Source organism: Entelurus aequoreus, linkage group LG25 (genome assembly GCF_033978785.1).
Source record: "Entelurus aequoreus isolate RoL-2023_Sb linkage group LG25, RoL_Eaeq_v1.1, whole genome shotgun sequence".
NCBI lineage: Eukaryota > Metazoa > Chordata > Actinopteri > Syngnathiformes > Syngnathidae > Entelurus > Entelurus aequoreus.
The window spans coordinates 5,193,213-5,210,983 of NC_084755.1; the positions used below are offsets into that span (position 1 = coordinate 5,193,213).

The 17,771-nt window shown below is 41.5% G+C and overlaps 1 protein-coding gene across 4 annotated transcripts in view; it reads right to left on the reverse strand.

Annotated features, from left to right (window-relative positions):
• Window positions 1-17,771, reverse strand: part of rsad1 (radical S-adenosyl methionine domain containing 1) — an 83,498-nt gene that overhangs the window by 60,564 nt on the left and 5,163 nt on the right. For all 4 annotated transcript variants that reach the window (XM_062036701.1, XM_062036702.1, XM_062036700.1 and 1 more), the window contains exons 2-7: window positions 17,523-17,656; window positions 17,240-17,444; window positions 13,929-14,294; window positions 7,838-7,901; window positions 7,625-7,772; window positions 7,390-7,444 (exon numbers count right to left, since the gene is read on the reverse strand). In XM_062036701.1, coding sequence (XP_061892685.1) covers window positions 7,390-7,444; window positions 7,625-7,772; window positions 7,838-7,901; window positions 13,929-14,294; window positions 17,240-17,444; window positions 17,523-17,656 — 972 coding nt within the window. The remainder of the gene's footprint in view (window positions 1-7,389; window positions 7,445-7,624; window positions 7,773-7,837; window positions 7,902-13,928; window positions 14,295-17,239; window positions 17,445-17,522; window positions 17,657-17,771) is intronic.

A 17,771-nucleotide genomic window follows, 5' to 3' on the forward strand; every position in this document is an offset into this window, starting at 1 on the left:
TGTGAGAGTCCAGTCCATAGTGGATCTAACATAATAGTGAGTCTAGTCCATAGTGGATCTAACATAATAGTGAGAGTCCAGTCCATAGTGGATCTAACATAATAGTGAGAGTCCAGTCCATAGTGGATCTAACATAATAGTGAGAGAGTCCAGTCCATAGTGGATCTAACATAATAGTGTGAGAGTCCAGTCCATAATGGATCTAACATAATAGTGAGAGTCCAGTCCATAGTGGATCTAACATAATAGTGTGAGAGTCCAGTCCATAGTGGATCTAACATCATAGTGTGAGAGTCCAGTCCATAGTGGATCTAACATAATAGTGCGAGAGTCCAGTCCATAGTGGATCTAACATAATAGTGTGAGAGTCCAGTCCATAGTGGATCTAACATAATAGTGAGAGTCCAGTCCATAGTGGATCTAACATAATAGTGTGAGAGTCCAGTCCATAGTGGATCTAACATAATATTGTGAGAGTCCAGTCCATAGTGGATCTAACATAATAGTGAGAGTCCAGTCCATAGTGGATCTAACATAATATTGAGAGTCCAGTCCATAGTGGATCTAACATAATAGTGTGAGAGTCCAGTCCATAGTGAATCTAACATAATAGTGTGAGAGTCCAGTCCATAGTGGATCTAACATAATAGTGAGTCTAGTCCATAGTGGATCTAACATAATAGTGTGAGAGTCCAGTCCATAGTGGATCTAACATAATAGTGAGAGTCCAGTTCATAGTGGATCTAACATAATAGTGTGAGAGTCCAGTCCATAGTGGATCTAACATAATAGTGAGAGTCCAGTCCATAGTGGATCTAACATAATAGTGTGAGAGTCCAGTCCATAGTGGATCTAACATAATAGTGAGAGTCCAGTCCATAGTGGATCTAACATAATAGTGAGAGTCCAGTCCATAGTGGATCTAACATAATATTGAGAGTCCAGTCCATAGTGGATCTAACATAATAGTGTGAGAGTCCAGTCCATAGTGGATCTAACATAATAGTGTGAGAGTCCAGTCCATAGTGAATCTAACATAATAGTGTGAGAGTCCAGTCCATAGTGGATCTAACATAATAGTGAGTCTAGTCCATAGTGGATCTAACATAATAGTGAGAGTCCAGTCCATAGTGGATCCAACATAATAGTGAGAGTCCAGTCCATAGTGGATCTAACATAATAGTGAGAGAGTCCAGTCCATAGTGGATCTAACATAATAGTGTGAGAGTCCAGTCCATAATGGATCTAACATAATAGTGAGAGTCCAGTCCATAGTGGATCTAACATAATAGTGTGAGAGTCCAGTCCATAGTGAATCTAACATAATAGTGTGAGAGTCCAGTCCATAGTGGATCTAACATAATAGTGAGTCTAGTCCATAGTGGATCTAACATAATAGTGAGAGTCCAGTCCATAGTGGATCTAACATAATAGTGAGAGTCCAGTCCATAGTGGATCTAACATAATAGTGAGAGAGTCCAGTCCATAGTGGATCTAACATAATAGTGTGAGAGTCCAGTCCATAATGGATCTAACATAATAGTGAGAGTCCAGTCCATAGTGGATCTAACATAATAGTGTGAGAGTCCAGTCCATAGTGGATCTAACATCATAGTGTGAGAGTCCAGTCCATAGTGGATCTAACATAATAGTGCGAGAGTCCAGTCCATAGTGGATCTAACATAATAGTGTGAGAGTCCAGTCCATAGTGGATCTAACATAATAGTGAGAGTCCAGTCCATAGTGGATCTAACATAATAGTGTGAGAGTCCAGTCCATAGTGGATCTAACATAATATTGTGAGAGTCCAGTCCATAGTGGATCTAACATAATAGTGAGAGTCCAGTCCATAGTGGATCTAACATAATATTGAGAGTCCAGTCCATAGTGGATCTAACATAATAGTGTGAGAGTCCAGTCCATAGTGAATCTAACATAATAGTGTGAGAGTCCAGTCCATAGTGGATCTAACATAATAGTGAGTCTAGTCCATAGTGGATCTAACATAATAGTGTGAGAGTCCAGTCCATAGTGGATCTAACATAATAGTGAGAGTCCAGTTCATAGTGGATCTAACATAATAGTGTGAGAGTCCAGTCCATAGTGGATCTAACATAATAGTGAGAGTCCAGTCCATAGTGGATCTAACATAATAGTGAGAGTCCAGTCCATAGTGGATCTAACATAATATTGAGAGTCCAGTCCATAGTGGATCTAACATAATAGTGTGAGAGTCCAGTCCATAGTGAATCTAACATAATAGTGTGAGAGTCCAGTCCATAGTGGATCTAACATAATAGTGAGTCTAGTCCATAGTGGATCTAACATAATAGTGTGAGAGTCCAGTCCATAGTGGATCTAACATAATAGTGAGAGTCCAGTCCATAGTGGATCTAACATAATAGTGAGAGTCCAGTTCATAGTGGATCTAACATAATAGTGTGAGAGTCCAGTCCATAGTGGATCTAACATAATAGTGAGAGTCCAGTCCATAGTGGATCTAACATAATAGTGAGAGTCCAGTCCATAGTGGATCTAACATAATATTGAGAGTCCAGTCCATAGGGGATCTAACATAATAGTGTGAGAGTCCAGTCCATAGTGGATCTAACATAATAGTGTGAGAGTCCAGTCCATAGTGGATCTAACATAATAGTGAGTCTAGTCCATAGTCGATCTAACATAATAGTGTGAGAGTCCAGTCCATAGTGGATCTAACATAATAGTGAGAGTCCAGTCCATAGTGGATGTAACATAATAGTGAGAGTCCAGTTCATAGTGGATCTAACATAATAGTGTGAGAGTCCAGTCCATAGTGGATCTAACATAATAGTGAGAGTCCAGTCCATAGTGGATCTAACATAATAGTGAGAGTCCAGTCCATAGTGGATCTAACATAATATTGAGAGTCCAGTCCATAGTGGATCTAACATAATAGTGTGAGAGTCCAGTCCATAGTGGATCTAACATAATAGTGTGAGAGTCCAGTCCATAGTGGATCTAACATAATAGTGAGTCTAGTCCATAGTGGATCTAACATAATAGTGTGAGAGTCCAGTCCATAGTGGATCTAACATAATAGTGAGAGTCCAGTCCATAGTGGATCTAACATAATAGTGAGAGTCCAGTTCATAGTGGATCTAACATAATAGTGTGAGAGTCCAGTCCATAGTGGATCTAACATAATAGTGAGAGTCCAGTCCATAGTGGATCTAACATAATAGTGAGAGTCCAGTCCATAGTGGATCTAACATAATATTGAGAGTCCAGTCCATAGTGGATCTAACATAATAGTGTGAGAGTCCAGTCCATAGTGGATCTAACATAATAGTGTGAGAGTCCAGTCCATAGTGAATCTAACATAATAGTGTGAGAGTCCAGTCCATAGTGGATCTAACATAATAGTGAGTCTAGTCCATAGTGGATCTAACATAATAGTGAGAGTCCAGTCCATAGTGGATCTAACATAATAGTGAGAGTCCAGTCCATAGTGGATCTAACATAATAGTGAGAGAGTCCAGTCCATAGTGGATCTAACATAATAGTGTGAGAGTCCAGTCCATAATGGATCTAACATAATAGTGATAGTCCAGTCCATAGTGGATCTAACATAATAGTGTGAGAGTCCAGTCCATAGTGGATCTAACATAATATTGAGAGTCCAGTCCATAGTGGATCTAACATAATAGTGTGAGAGTCCAGTCCATAGTGAATCTAACATAATAGTGTGAGAGTCCAGTCCATAGTGGATCTAACATAATATTGAGAGTCCAGTCCATAGTGGATCTAACATAATAGTGTGAGAGTCCAGTCCATAGTGGATCTAACATAATAGTGAGAGAGTCCAGTCCATAGTGGATCTAACATAATAGTGTGAGAGTCCAGTCCATAATGGATCTAACATAATAGTGAGAGTCCAGTCCATAGTGGATCTAACATAATAGTGTGAGAGTCCAGTCCATAGTGGATCTAACATCATAGTGTGAGAGTCCAGTCCATAGTGGATCTAACATAATAGTGCGAGAGTCCAGTCCATAGTGGATCTAACATAATAGTGTGAGAGTCCAGTCCATAGTGGATCTAACATAATAGTGTGAGAGTCCAGTCCATAGTGGATCTAACATAATAGTGAGAGTCCAGTCCATAGTGGATCTAACATAATAGTGTGAGAGTCCAGTCCATAGTGGATCTAACATAATAGTGTGAGTGTCCAGTCCATAGTGGATCTAACATAATATTGTGAGAGTCCAGTCCATAGTGGATCTAACATAATAGTGAGAGTCCAGTCCATAGTGGATCTAACATAATAGTGAGAGTCCAGTCCATAGTGGATCTAACATAATATTGAGAGTCCAGTCCATAGTGGATCTAACATAATAGTGTGAGAGTCCAGTCCATAGTGGATCTAACATAATAGTGTGAGAGTCCAGTCCATAGTGAATCTAACATAATAGTGTGAGAGTCCAGTCCATAGTGGATCTAACATAATAGTGAGTCTAGTCCATAGTGGATCTAACATAATAGTGAGAGTCCAGTCCATAGTGGATCTAACATAATAGTGAGAGTCCAGTCCATAGTGGATCTAACATAATAGTGAGAGAGTCCAGTCCATAGTGGATCTAACATAATAGTGTGAGAGTCCAGTCCATAATGGATCTAACATAATAGTGAGAGTCCAGTCCATAGTGGATCTAACATAATAGTGTGAGAGTCCAGTCCATAGTGGATCTAACATCATAGTGTGAGAGTCCAGTCCATAGTGGATCTAACATAATAGTGCGAGAGTCCAGTCCATAGTGGATCTAACATAATAGTGTGAGAGTCCAGTCCATAGTGGATCTAACATAATAGTGAGAGTCCAGTCCATAGTGGATCTAACATAATAGTGAGAGTCCAGTCCATAGTGGATCTAACATAATAGTGTGAGAGTCCAGTCCATAGTGGATCTAACATAATAGTGTGAGTGTCCAGTCCATAGTGGATCTAACATAATATTGTGAGAGTCCAGTCCATAGTGGATCTAACATAATAGTGAGAGTCCAGTCCATAGTGGATCTAACATAATAGTGAGAGTCCAGTCCATAGTGGATCTAACATAATAGTGTGAGAGTCCAGTCCATAGTGGATCTAACATAATAGTGTGAGAGTCCAGTCCATAGTGGATCTAACATAATAGTGTGAGTGTCCAGTCCATAGTGGATCTAACATAATATTGTGAGAGTCCAGTCCATAGTGGATCTAACATAATAGTGAGAGTCCAGTCCATAGTGGATCTAACATAATATTGAGAGTCCAGTCCATAGTGGATCTAACATAATAGTGTGAGAGTCCAGTCCATAGTGGATCTAACATAATAGTGTGAGAGTCCAGTCCATAGTGAATATAACATAATAGTGTGAGAGTCCAGTCCATAGTGGATCTAACATAATAGTGAGTCTAGTCCATAGTGGATCTAACATAATAGTGAGAGTCCAGTCCATAGTGGATCTAACATAATAGTGAGAGTCCAGTCCATAGTGGATCTAACATAATAGTGAGAGAGTCCAGTCCATAGTGGATCTAACATAATAGTGTGAGAGTCCAGTCCATAATGGATCTAACATAATAGTGAGAGTCCAGTCCATAGTGGATCTAACATAATAGTGTGAGAGTCCAGTCCATAGTGGATCTAACATCATAGTGTGAGAGTCCAGTCCATAGTGGATCTAACATAATAGTGCGAGAGTCCAGTCCATAGTGGATCTAACATAATAGTGTGAGAGTCCAGTCCATAGTGGATCTAACATAATAGTGTGAGAGTCCAGTCCATAGTGGATCTAACATAATAGTGAGAGTCCAGTCCATAGTGGATCTAACATAATAGTGTGAGAGTCCAGTCCATAGTGGATCTAACATAATAGTGAGAGTCCAGTCCATAGTGGATCTAACATAATAGTGAGAGTCCAGTCCATAGTGGATCTAACATAATAGTGTGAGAGTCCAGTCCATAGTGGATCTAACATAATAGTGTGAGTGTCCAGTCCATAGTGGATCTAACATAATATTGTGAGAGTCCAGTCCATAGTGGATCTAACATAATAGTGAGAGTCCAGTCCATAGTGGATCTAACATAATAGTGAGAGTCCAGTCCATAGTGGATCTAACATAATAGTGTGAGAGTCCAGTCCATAGTGGATCTAACATAATAGTGTGAGAGTCCAGTCCATAGTGGATCTAGCATAATAGTGAGAGTCCAGCCCATAGTGGATCTAACATAATAGTGAGAGTCCAGTCCATAGTGGATCTAACATAATAGTGAGAGAGTCCAGTCCATAGTGGATCTAACATAATAGTGTGAGAGTCCAGTCCATAGTGGATCTAACATAATAGTGAGAGTCCAGTCCATAGTGGATTTAACATAATAGTGTGAGAGTCCAGTCCATAGTGGATCTAACATAATAGTGTGAGAGTCCAGTCCATAGTGGATCTAACATAATAGTGAGAGTCCAGTCCATAGTGGATCTAACATAATAGTGAGAGTCCAGTCCATAGTGGATCTAACATAATAGTGTGAGTGTCCAGTCCATAGTGGATCTAACATAATATTGTGAGAGTCCAGTCCATAGTGGATCTAACATAATAGTGAGAGTCCAGTCCATAGTGGATCTAACATAATAGTGAGAGTCCAGTCCATAGTGGATCTAACATAATAGTGTGAGAGTCCAGTCCATAGTGGATTTAACATAATATTGTGAGAGTCCAGTCCATAGTGGATCTAACATAATAGTGAGAGTCCAGTCCATAGTGGATCTAACATAATAGTGAGAGTCCAGTCCATAGTGGATCTAACATAATAGTGAGAGTCCAGTCCATAGTGGATCTAACATAATAGTGTGAGAGTCCAGTCCATAGTGGATTTAACATAATATTGTGAGAGTCCAGTCCATAGTGGATCTAACATAATAGTGAGAGTCCAGTCCATAGTGGATCTAACATAATAGTGAGAGTCCAGTCCATAGTGGATCTAACATAATAGTGTGAGAGTCCAGTCCATAGTGGATCTAACATAATAGTGTGAGAGTCCAGTCCATAGTGGATCTAACATAATAGTGAGAGTCCAGTCCATAGTGGATCTTACATAATAGTGTGAGAGTCCAGTCCATAGTGGATCTAACATAATATTGTGAGAGTCCAGTCCATAGTGGATCTAACATAATAGTGAGAGTCCAGTCCATAGTGGATCTAACATAATAGTGTGAGAGTCCAGTCCATAGTGGATCTAACATAATAGTGTGAGAGTCCAGTCCATAGTGGATCTAACATAATATTGTGAGAGTCCAGTCCATAGTGAATCTAACATAATAGTGAGAGTCCAGTCATGTATACTACATGATGATTGTAATGTGTCACCTTGTGAGTGATGCCCTCTGTCGTTCTCAATCCCATCACCAAGGCCTCCTCCAGTCTGCCAAACAAGACAACAGGTAGAGAAACAGACCAGGAACAAGAACACGACACAGAGCTGTTACCACCGAGACTTTCTCATGGACAGCATGTTGGACAGGCAGAGCACACATTGTATTTGTCACTGACTGATGCATGGTGTTGACACCAACACTTCTCCGTGTACGTGCAAAGAGCTCACAGTTCAAGGCGTCCCAGAAGAATCCTCCTTCTTGTCCCGTGTCCCATCTGCCGGACCTCGCGGATCCATTGGTCAGGCTCCAAGGTCTGTGTGCGGGCCTCACGCTGCACACCTCCCTCAGCGAGAGGGACAAAGCGGCCATGTGCTCCTGTGTCGTACGCAATAGTTAGTATTGCCTTCAAAACCACAGCTTCAAAATAGTTCACCGGCTACCTGGACCAACACCGATGTATTGTCCTGCCTTCCAGTAGTTCATGTTGTGTTGACTCACTGCATTCTGGAGAAAAATACACAAATGAATGCGTATGATTGTTTGAAAAACAACATCTACACACTAGCAATGATCATATTAAACAATAATGCAGTGTTTCCCACACATTCATTTATTTGTGGCGGCCCGCCACGAAAGAATTACGTCCGCCGCAAATAGATTTATTTTTTAAATTCATTTTATTATTATTATTATTATTTTTGTCCTGTCCAGCTTCTCAGGCAAATCATATAGTTGATGTAGATGCCCATATAGGCTGTTCACATTTACTTTACAAAAGAGAAGTGTAGGATACTTCTCTTGTTGCCTTATTTGTATTTGACCACTACTGTTTTCTGTTTATTTGTTACTGACTGTGGCAGGACACCTCTGCCTCTGTTTCACTTTATGTTGCTGGTAAATAATATGGTTGTAGTAGTAGGCTCAAGTTAAATTATTTAGTATGCACTAATTAAAGGGGCAGAGCTTTAAGAGACATTTTAGCTTTTATATTTTATAAGATATATTTTTTGTAAGAACCACAATTAATAAATATATTTCAGTGAATAACTTATTGTTCAAATCTGTATATAAATATGTACATAAAGTGTTGTAATTATATTGTAAAATGGATGGATGGACGGACGTTTAAAACAAAACTGTTATTATTAATTAGTAAGTATACATTTTTTTAGCCTTTTTAGTAGGGATGTCCGATAATGGCTTTTTGCCGATATCCAATATTCCGATATTGTCCAACTCTTTAATTACCGATACCGATATCAACCGATACCGATATTGATATATACAGTTGTGGAATTAACACATTATTATGCCTAATTTGGACAACCAGGTATGGTGAAGATAAGGTCCTTTTTTTAAAAAAATTGATAAAATAAAATAAGATAAATAAATTTAAAACATTTTCTTGAATAAAAAAGAAAGTAAAACAATATAAAATCAGTTACATAGAAACTAGTAATGAATGAAAATGAGTAAAATTAGCTGTTAAAGGTTAGTACTATTAGTGGACCAGCAGCACGCACAATCATGTGTGCTTACGGACTGTATCCCTTGCAGACTGTATTGATATATATTGATATATAATGTAGGAACCACAATATTAAGAACAGAAGGAAACAACCCTTTTGTGTGAATGAGTGTAAATGGGGGAGGGAGGTTTTTTGGGTTGGTGCACTAATTGTAAGTGTATCTTGTGTTTTTTATGTGGATTTCATAAAAAAAAAACAAAAAAAAACAACAACAAAAAAAAAAAATGATACCGATAATAAAAAAAACGATACCGATAATTTCCGATATTACATTTTAAAGCATTTATCGGCCGATAATATCGGCCGGCCGATATTATCGGACATCTCTACTTTGTAGAGAAAATCATATCATTGTAGTAAATTATGCAAATTACTCGATGATGTCATGGTGACCACGCCCATAGCCACGCCCCCACCGCCACAGGTATCTTGGCAGTTTATGGGAAACACTGTAATGAATTGTTAAAGGCCTACTGAAATGAATTTTTTTTATTTAAACGGGGATAGCAGATCTATTCTATGTGTCATACTTGATCATTTCGCGATATTGCCATATTTTTGCTGAAAGGATTTAGTATAGAACAACGACGATAAAGATTGCAACTTTTGGTATCTGATAAAAAAAAGGCTTGCCCCTACCGGAAGTAGCGTGACGTAGTCAGTTGAACATATACGCAAAGTTCCCTATTGTTTACAATGATGGCCGCATGAAGTGAGAGAGATTCGGACCGAGAAAGCGACAATTTCCCCATTAATTTGAGCGAGGATGAAAGATTTGTGGATGAGTAAAGTGCAAGTGAAGGACTAGTGGGGAGTTGAAGCTATTCAGATAGGGAAGATGCTGTAAGAGCCGGGGGTGACCTGATATTCAGCTGGGAATGACTACAACAGTAAATAAACACAAGACATATATATACTCTATTAGCCACAACACAACCAGGCTTATATTTAATATGCCACAAATTAATCCTGCATAAAAACACCTGCGTGTTTGTTATGCTAGCTCCTAGCTCCTCTGCTAGCTCCTAGCTCCATAGAACACGCCAATACAATTCAAACACCTGATCAACACACACCATCACTCAGCCCAAAAGACCGTTTCCTTAACCCAAGGTTCATAAAGCTTATATATTTTTAAAAAGTTACGTACGTGACGCGCACATACGGTCAAGTTATCGAATGTTTAGCAGCCAAGGCTGCATACTCACGGTACCTGATATTCAGCTGGGAATGACTACAACAGTAAATAAACACAAGACATATATATACTCTATTAGCCACAACACAACCAGGCTTATATTTAATATGCCACAAATTAATCCTGCATAATAACACCTGCGTGTTTGTTATGCTAGCTCCTAGCTCCTCTGCTAGCTCCTAGCTCCATAGAACACGCCAATACAATTCAAACACCTGATCAACACACACAATCACTCAGCCCAAAAGACCGTTCACCTAACCCAAGGTTCATAAAGCTTATATATTTTTAAAAAGTTACGTACGTGACGCGCACGTAGGTACGGTATGTGTTATGCTAGCTCCTCTGCTAGCTCCTAGCTCCATAGAACACGCCAATACAATTCAAACACATGATCAACACACACAATCACTCAGCCCAAAAGACCGTTCACCTAATCCAAGGTTCATAAAGCTTATATATTTTTAAAAAGTTACGTACGTGACGCGCACGTAGGTACGGTACGTGTTATGCTAGCTCCTCTGCTAGCTCCTAGCTCCATAGAACACGCCAATACAATTCAAACACATGATCAACACACACAATCACTCAGCCCAAAAGACCGTTCACCTAACCCAAGGTTCATAAAGCTTATATATTTTAAAAAAGTTACGTACATACGCAAAAAAAAGCCAAAGCTGCATACTCACAGTAGCACGTCTGCGTCTTTGTCATCCAAATCAAAGTAATCCTGGTAAGAGTCTGTGTTGTCCCAGTTCTCTACAGGCGTCTGTGTATCCAAATCAAAAGTCCTCCTGGTTAGAGTCTCTGTTATCCGAGTTCTTCCATCTTGACTGCATCTTTCGGGAATGTAAACAAAGAAGCGCCGGCTGTGTACTGTTGTGGCTGACTACGTTCGAAAAATACGTCCATTTCGCACCGACAACTTTCTTCTTTGCTTGCTTGGCTTCCTTCTCCATAATGCAATGAACATGATTGAAACAGATTCACGAACACAGATGTCCAGAATACTGTGGAATTATGAAATGAAAACAGAGCTTTTTCGTATCGACTTCAATGTGGAAGGCATACCCGTGTTCGCCGGGCTACGTCACGCGCATACGTCATCCTCAGAGGCGTTTCGAACCGGAAGTTTAGCGGCAAATTTAAAATGTCACTTTATAAGTTAACCCGGCCGTATTGGCATGTGTTATAATGTTAAGATTTCATCATTGATATATAAACTATCAGACTGCGTGGTCGGTAGTAGTGGCTTTCAGTAGGCCTTTAAGTGAATTGGATAGCTGGATTACAGTACTCCACTGCAACCAGCAGAGGCACTGTTGATTCAACTGAACTAGCCATTGCCTCTAAAGCACACGCGTCAAACTCAAGGCCCTCATTTTATGTGGCCTAGGAAAATATCAATCAATGAAGTACCGTATCTTTTCGTACTAAATGTATTCTCGTTCTTTCCATTTTGACAAAAATAATACATATGCACTGCATGAAATTGCATACCATTTAAATGTTAATATTATGCAATATTGCAACCAATAATGTATAACCATAGTTTCCACACATCCATCCATTTTCTACCGCTTGTCCCTTTTGGGGTCGCGGGGGGTGCTGGAGCCTATCTCAGCTGCATTCGGGTGGAAGGCGGGGTACACCCTGGACAAGTCGCCACCTCATCACAGGGCCAGCACAGATAGACAGACAACATTCACACTCACATTCACACACTAGGGACCACTTTAGTGTTGCCAATCAACCTATCCCCAGGTGCATGTCTTTGGAGGTGGGAGGAGCCTATACCCAGGTGCATGTCTTGGAGGAAGCCGGAGTACCCGGAGGGAACCCACGCAGTCACGGGGAGAACATGCAAACTTTAAAATTAAAATAAATACTTTATAACATCTGCTTGACTTATGGTTTCAAAGCAAGTTATCCATCAAAGTGTACACTGTAAAAAGGACAATAGATATTACGTTAAAATTACGATGTTTTTTTACAGTATATTCAATTGAAAAAAACTCTACCACTGTTTTTACTATAAAATGTTGCAGACTACGCCGTCTTTTTTTTTTTTTTACTGTAAAATCTACAGGTTGTTGTTACTGTAAATGGAAAAATTATACTAAAGTTATTTTACGGTAACAAACTGGTAGCTCAGTTGCCACAAAAACTAACATCTGTGAAGGCACCATTAATGCTGAAAGGTACATACAGCTTTTGGAGCAACATATGTTGCCATCCAAGCAACGTTACCATGGATGCCCCTGCTTATTTCACCAAGACAATGCCAAGCCACGTGTTACAACAGCGTGGCTGCATAGTAAAAGAGTGTGGGTACTAGACTGGCCTGCCTGTAATCCAGACCTGTCTCCCATTGAAAATGTGAAGGCTAAAATATGAGAAGGGAGACTGTTGAACAACTTAAGCTGTACATCAAGCAAGAATGGGAAAGAATTCCACTTCAAAAATGTGTCTCCTCACTTCCCAAACCTTTACTGAGTGTTGTTAAAAGGAAAGGCCATGTAACACACTGGTAAAAATGCCCCTGTGACTACTTTTTTGCAATGTGTTCATGATTATTTGCAAAAAAAAAAAGTAGTTTCTCAGTGTGAACATATACAATAAAAAAAATATATATATAATAAATTACATACAGCAATACTGCCCCCTTGTGGAACTGTGCCGTCACTCCTCCTCCTGTAAACGTAACAGTGCTGCTGCCATTAAATTTTAAGTGAATGATTATTTGCAAAAAATAACAAAGTTTTCCAGTGTGAACATTAAGTATCTTGTCTTTGCAGTCTGTTCAATTGAATGAAAGTTGAAAAGGATTTGCAAATCATTGTATTCGCTTTTTATTTACTATTTACACAACGTGACAACTTCACTGCTTTAGGGGTTTGTACTTAGGTCAGTGGTTTTCAACCACTGTGCCGCGGCACAGTGTGCCGTGAAATATTGCCTGGTGTGCCGTGGGAAATTATACAACTTCACCTAATTGGTCCCAAAAATATTTTTTGCAAATCAATAATCATAATAATGTGCCGTTGTCTAGTGTCTGTGCTGTGTAGAGCTTGGCAGGGTAACCATGTAATACTCCATATCAGTAGGTGGCAGCAGGTAGTTCATAGCTTTGTAGAAGTCGGAATGTGTCGAGGACGGTTTGTCGTGATCCCAATATGCAGAGCACAGCGTGCAGGTAAAAAGGTATGTAACGCTTAAACCAAAAATCAACAAAAGGCGAGTCCCGCTAGGAAAAGGCACTGAAGCATAGGGATGGCTATGTAAAACAAAAGTAAAACTGAACTGGCTACAAAGTCAACAAAAACAGAATGCTGGACGACAGCAAAAACTTACAGCGTGTGGAGCAAAGACAGCGTCCACAAAGCACATCCCGTACATGACATGACAATCAACAATGTCCCCACAAAGAAGGATAGCATACGCACAACTTCAATAGTCTTGATTGCGAAAAAACAAAGCCGGTGCGGGCAATAGCGCTCAAAGGAAGGCATGGAGCTGCTAAAGGAGAACACCAACAAAAAAGGAAGGGTCACCAAAATAACAGCGCAAGACCGAAACTAAAGCACTACACACAGGAAACAACAACAAACTCAAGATAAGGCACGACAACCTGGTGGAGTTTCATTTTTTTAACCTTTTCTGCTGGTGGTGTGCCTCTGTATTTTTTAATGAAAAAAATGTGCCTTGGATAAAAAAAAGGTTGAAAAACACTGACTTAGGTGGTGCAAGTGTATCCGAAGGTGTGCTGGTGATCTTTAAAGAGGACATACATTTCAGACTCACATGTCTGGCAAAGTTTGACACCTCGTACTGCTGGAAGCCGTGCTCCTTCAGCATCCTTCTGGCGCTCTCATACATCTCCGCCATCTGGTGGTCGTTGGGCAACGCCAGTTCACCGCCTTGCAGCTGTTTAAAGAGTAAGGTTCCTCGCTCCGGGGTCAGCTGGTAGAGAGACACATGCGCGTCGCTCAGCATCAGCAGCTCTGACAACTCCGCCTCCCAGGATTGCAAGGTTTGGTTGGGGCGTCCGAATATGACGTCTACCGACACCCTCCCCGGGCACAGCCTGCGAGCCTCCTCGATGGTCTGCACAGCCTGACTGGGGCTGTGGTCTCGGCCCAAGAGTTTTAAGCTCTCTTGCTGCAAAGACTGAACGATTGAAAGTAGAATTAGACATCAAGGCCCCAAGTGGGGATACAAATTGATTAGTGGATTGATTGTTGGTGTTGATAAAGCTACAGCGTGTTGTATATAGTAGTACTGGAAAGAAGGCAGTGGAGGCCAAATGAAGAACACCACCTGCAGAGGCTGCCATTAAATCAGTCTGAAAGAGTTTGCTGGCTAAAGAAGGGAGATTGAAAGTTAAGCGACAATGGCATTTAATCAGATGTTCAGAACATCATAGAAGAGTGGTGGAAAGTAAATACACAAAGGTTTGCCAGCTATGTTAAACTGTATTTACACTGTTTGTTTTATTTGGCTTCCATGTTTAAAGCAGATTGATTATAGCAAAAACCTTGTCACGGCGCGGGCTCGAACCCGCTTTTGCCCGGCAGCTGAGTCTACCAGCACCTACGCTGGCAGCGAGCCGAGACACGCCCCTGCTCGCGCTGGCCGCGTCACGCCCACATGGCGGCAAGGCTGTGGGCGATCGGCAATCTGCACACCTGGGATTGATGAGGGCGAGCTGTATAAGGACCAGTGGACCCAAGGATCCTGGCGGGAACTTAGTTCTCTATGATGTACCGGGTTGGGGAGGAGAAGGAGACCCTGCCCCAAGTGGAGGAGTTCAAGTACCTCGGAGTCTTGTTCACGAGTGAGGGAAGAGTGGATCGTGAGGTCGACAGGCGGATCGGTGCGGCGTCTTCAGTAATGCGGACGCTGTATCGATCCGTTGTGGTGAAGAAGGAGCTGAGCTGGAAGGCAAAGCTCTCAATTTACCGGTCGATCTACGTTCCCATCCTCACCTATAGTCATGAGCTTTGGGTTATGACTGAAAGGACAAGATCACGGGTACAAGCGGCCGAAATGAGTTCCCTCCGCCAGGTGGTGGGGCTCTCCCTTAGAGATAGGGTGAGAAGCTCTGTCATCTGGGAGGAGCTCAAAGTAAAGTCACTGTTCCTCCACATGGAGAGGAGCCTGATGAGGTGGTTCGGGCATCTGGTCAGGATACCACCCGAACGCCTCCCTAGGGAGGTGTTTAGGGCACGTCCGACCGGTAGGAGGCCACGGGGAAGATCCAGGACACGTCGGGAAGACTATGTCTCCCGACTGGCCTGGGAACGCCTCGAGATGCCCCGGGAGGAGCTGGACGAAGTGGCTGGGGAGAGGGAAGTCTGGGCTTCCCTGCTCTGTGTTTCTTCCCCGTGCTTGATTTGTCCCCTGTCTTCTCCCTTGTGCCTGCAGTGTTTTCCTTCCGTTGCCTTGGTTTTGAGCTGTGCGTCTCGCTCCCTTGGATTTCCCCCCCTGGATCTCGACTGCCTTCCCGGATCTCGACCCCCTCGCGTGGACACGGACTCTGACGCCCCTCTCTCTCGCCCCTGGATCTTTCGCCTGCTTACGGACATCCTTTTTGCCTTGCCCTCTTGGATTTCCAGTTTGGAACAACGCCTCCCGGTAACACTCAACAGATAACTGCTTCACATAGTCTCACACCATACACACTCTTGAATTTAGTCACACTCCATTCTATAGTTTATTAATTATATTGTTCATTATTAGAGATGTCCGATAATGGCTTTTTGGCCGATATCCGATATTCCGATACTGTCCAACTCTTAGTTACCGATTCCATTATCGATATATACAATGGTGGAATGAACACATTATTATGCCTAATTCTGTTGTGATGCCCCGCTGGATGCATTAAACAATGTAACAAGGTTTTCCAAAATAAATAGGACTCAAGTTATGGAAAAAAATGCCAACATGGCACTGCCATATTTATTATTGAAGTCACAAAGTGCATTATTTTTTTTAACATGTCTCAAAACAGCAGCTTGGAATTTGGGACATGCTCTCCCTGAGAAAGCATGAGGAGGTTGAGGTGGGCAGGGTTGGGGGGGAGGGGTATTGGTAGGCGGTAGCGGGGGGGTGTATATTGTAGCGTCCCGGAAGAGTTAGTACTGCAAAGGGTTCTGGGTATTTGTTCTGTTGTGTTTATGTTGTGTTACGGTGCGGATGTTCTCCCGAAATGTGTTTGTCATTCTTGTTTGGTGTGGGTTCACAGTGTGGCGCATATTTGTAACAGTGTTAAAGTTGCTTATACGGACCCCCTCAGTGTGACCTGTATGGCTGTTGACCAAGTATGCTGTGCATTCACTTGTGTGTGTGAAAAGCCGTAGATATTATGTGATTGGGTCGGCACGTAAAGGCAGTGCCTTTAAGGTTTATTGGCGCTCTGTACTTCTCCCTACGTCCGTGTAGCACTCCGTACAGCGGCATTTTAAAAAGTCTTAAATTTTACTTTTTGAAATCGATACCGATAATTTCCGATATTACATTTTAAAGCATTTATCGGCCGATAATATCGGCAGTCCGATATTATCGGACATCTCTATTCATTATTTATTATATTATATTGTTGATATATATAATAAATACATAGAGCAATATTGCCCCCTTGTGGAACTGTGTCGTCACAACTCCCTCCTCCAACCATAACAAACCTAAATATTTCAAATATGTAAAAACAAATCAAAATCCTCTAAATTATTATTTTTCCAACCTCTATTTAGCAAAGAAATTCCCATTGAGATTAACAATCTCTTTTTCAAGGGAGTCCTGTACATTCATACACCAGTGTAGATGCCACTGGGAGCAAAATGGGTGAAGCGTCTTGCCCAAGACACAACGGCTCATGATTAGGATGGCGGAAGCTGGGATCGAACCTGCAACCCTCAAGTTGCTGGCACGGCCGCTCATCCGCCTAAGCCCCTTATCCCATAATAAAGTTAAAAAAAATCTATTATCTGCTTTTTATCTTCCAAGTAGTTGACTAAGTTATTAATCATGAAAGAAATACCATCATTAGGCTTCAGCTCAGCCGTACAGGAAATGTATAGATGGCTGGATAACATTGACGTGATACTTGCCTGCACCCCAATGGAGAAACGGTTAACCCCTGCTTGGCTAAAATCCTCCAACTTTGACCTCCCCTCAGGAGTTGGATTGACCTCCAACGTGACCTCGGCCTCGTCTGCAAGACCCACATGCCTGGAGACGGTTTCCAGCAAGGCAGAGACAGTGGAGGGGTGCGCCAGGCTTGGGGTCCCACCGCCAAAGAACACAGAGGTGATGCTGCAAGGGGGAAAGCAAGTGCGATTAGATGTGTGGTGCAGTTTGGGGACTAATATCTGACATAGCAAACGATAGTACCAGGACACTTGACTAAGCTGCAGCAGAGTCGCTGTCTCCCGCAGAAGACACTGGGTCAATATGTGGTTATTGTTGTCTTTAGGGATGTACTTGTTAAAGTTGCAGTAGGAGCATCGCTTCAGGCAGTAAGGCCACTGTGAAGAAAAGGAATTATGAGCAAGGCGTCACAGATCTAGTTGTGCAAACAAATGCTGAAAAATGCAATATATATACACTACCGTTCAAAAGTTTGGGGTCACATTGAAATGT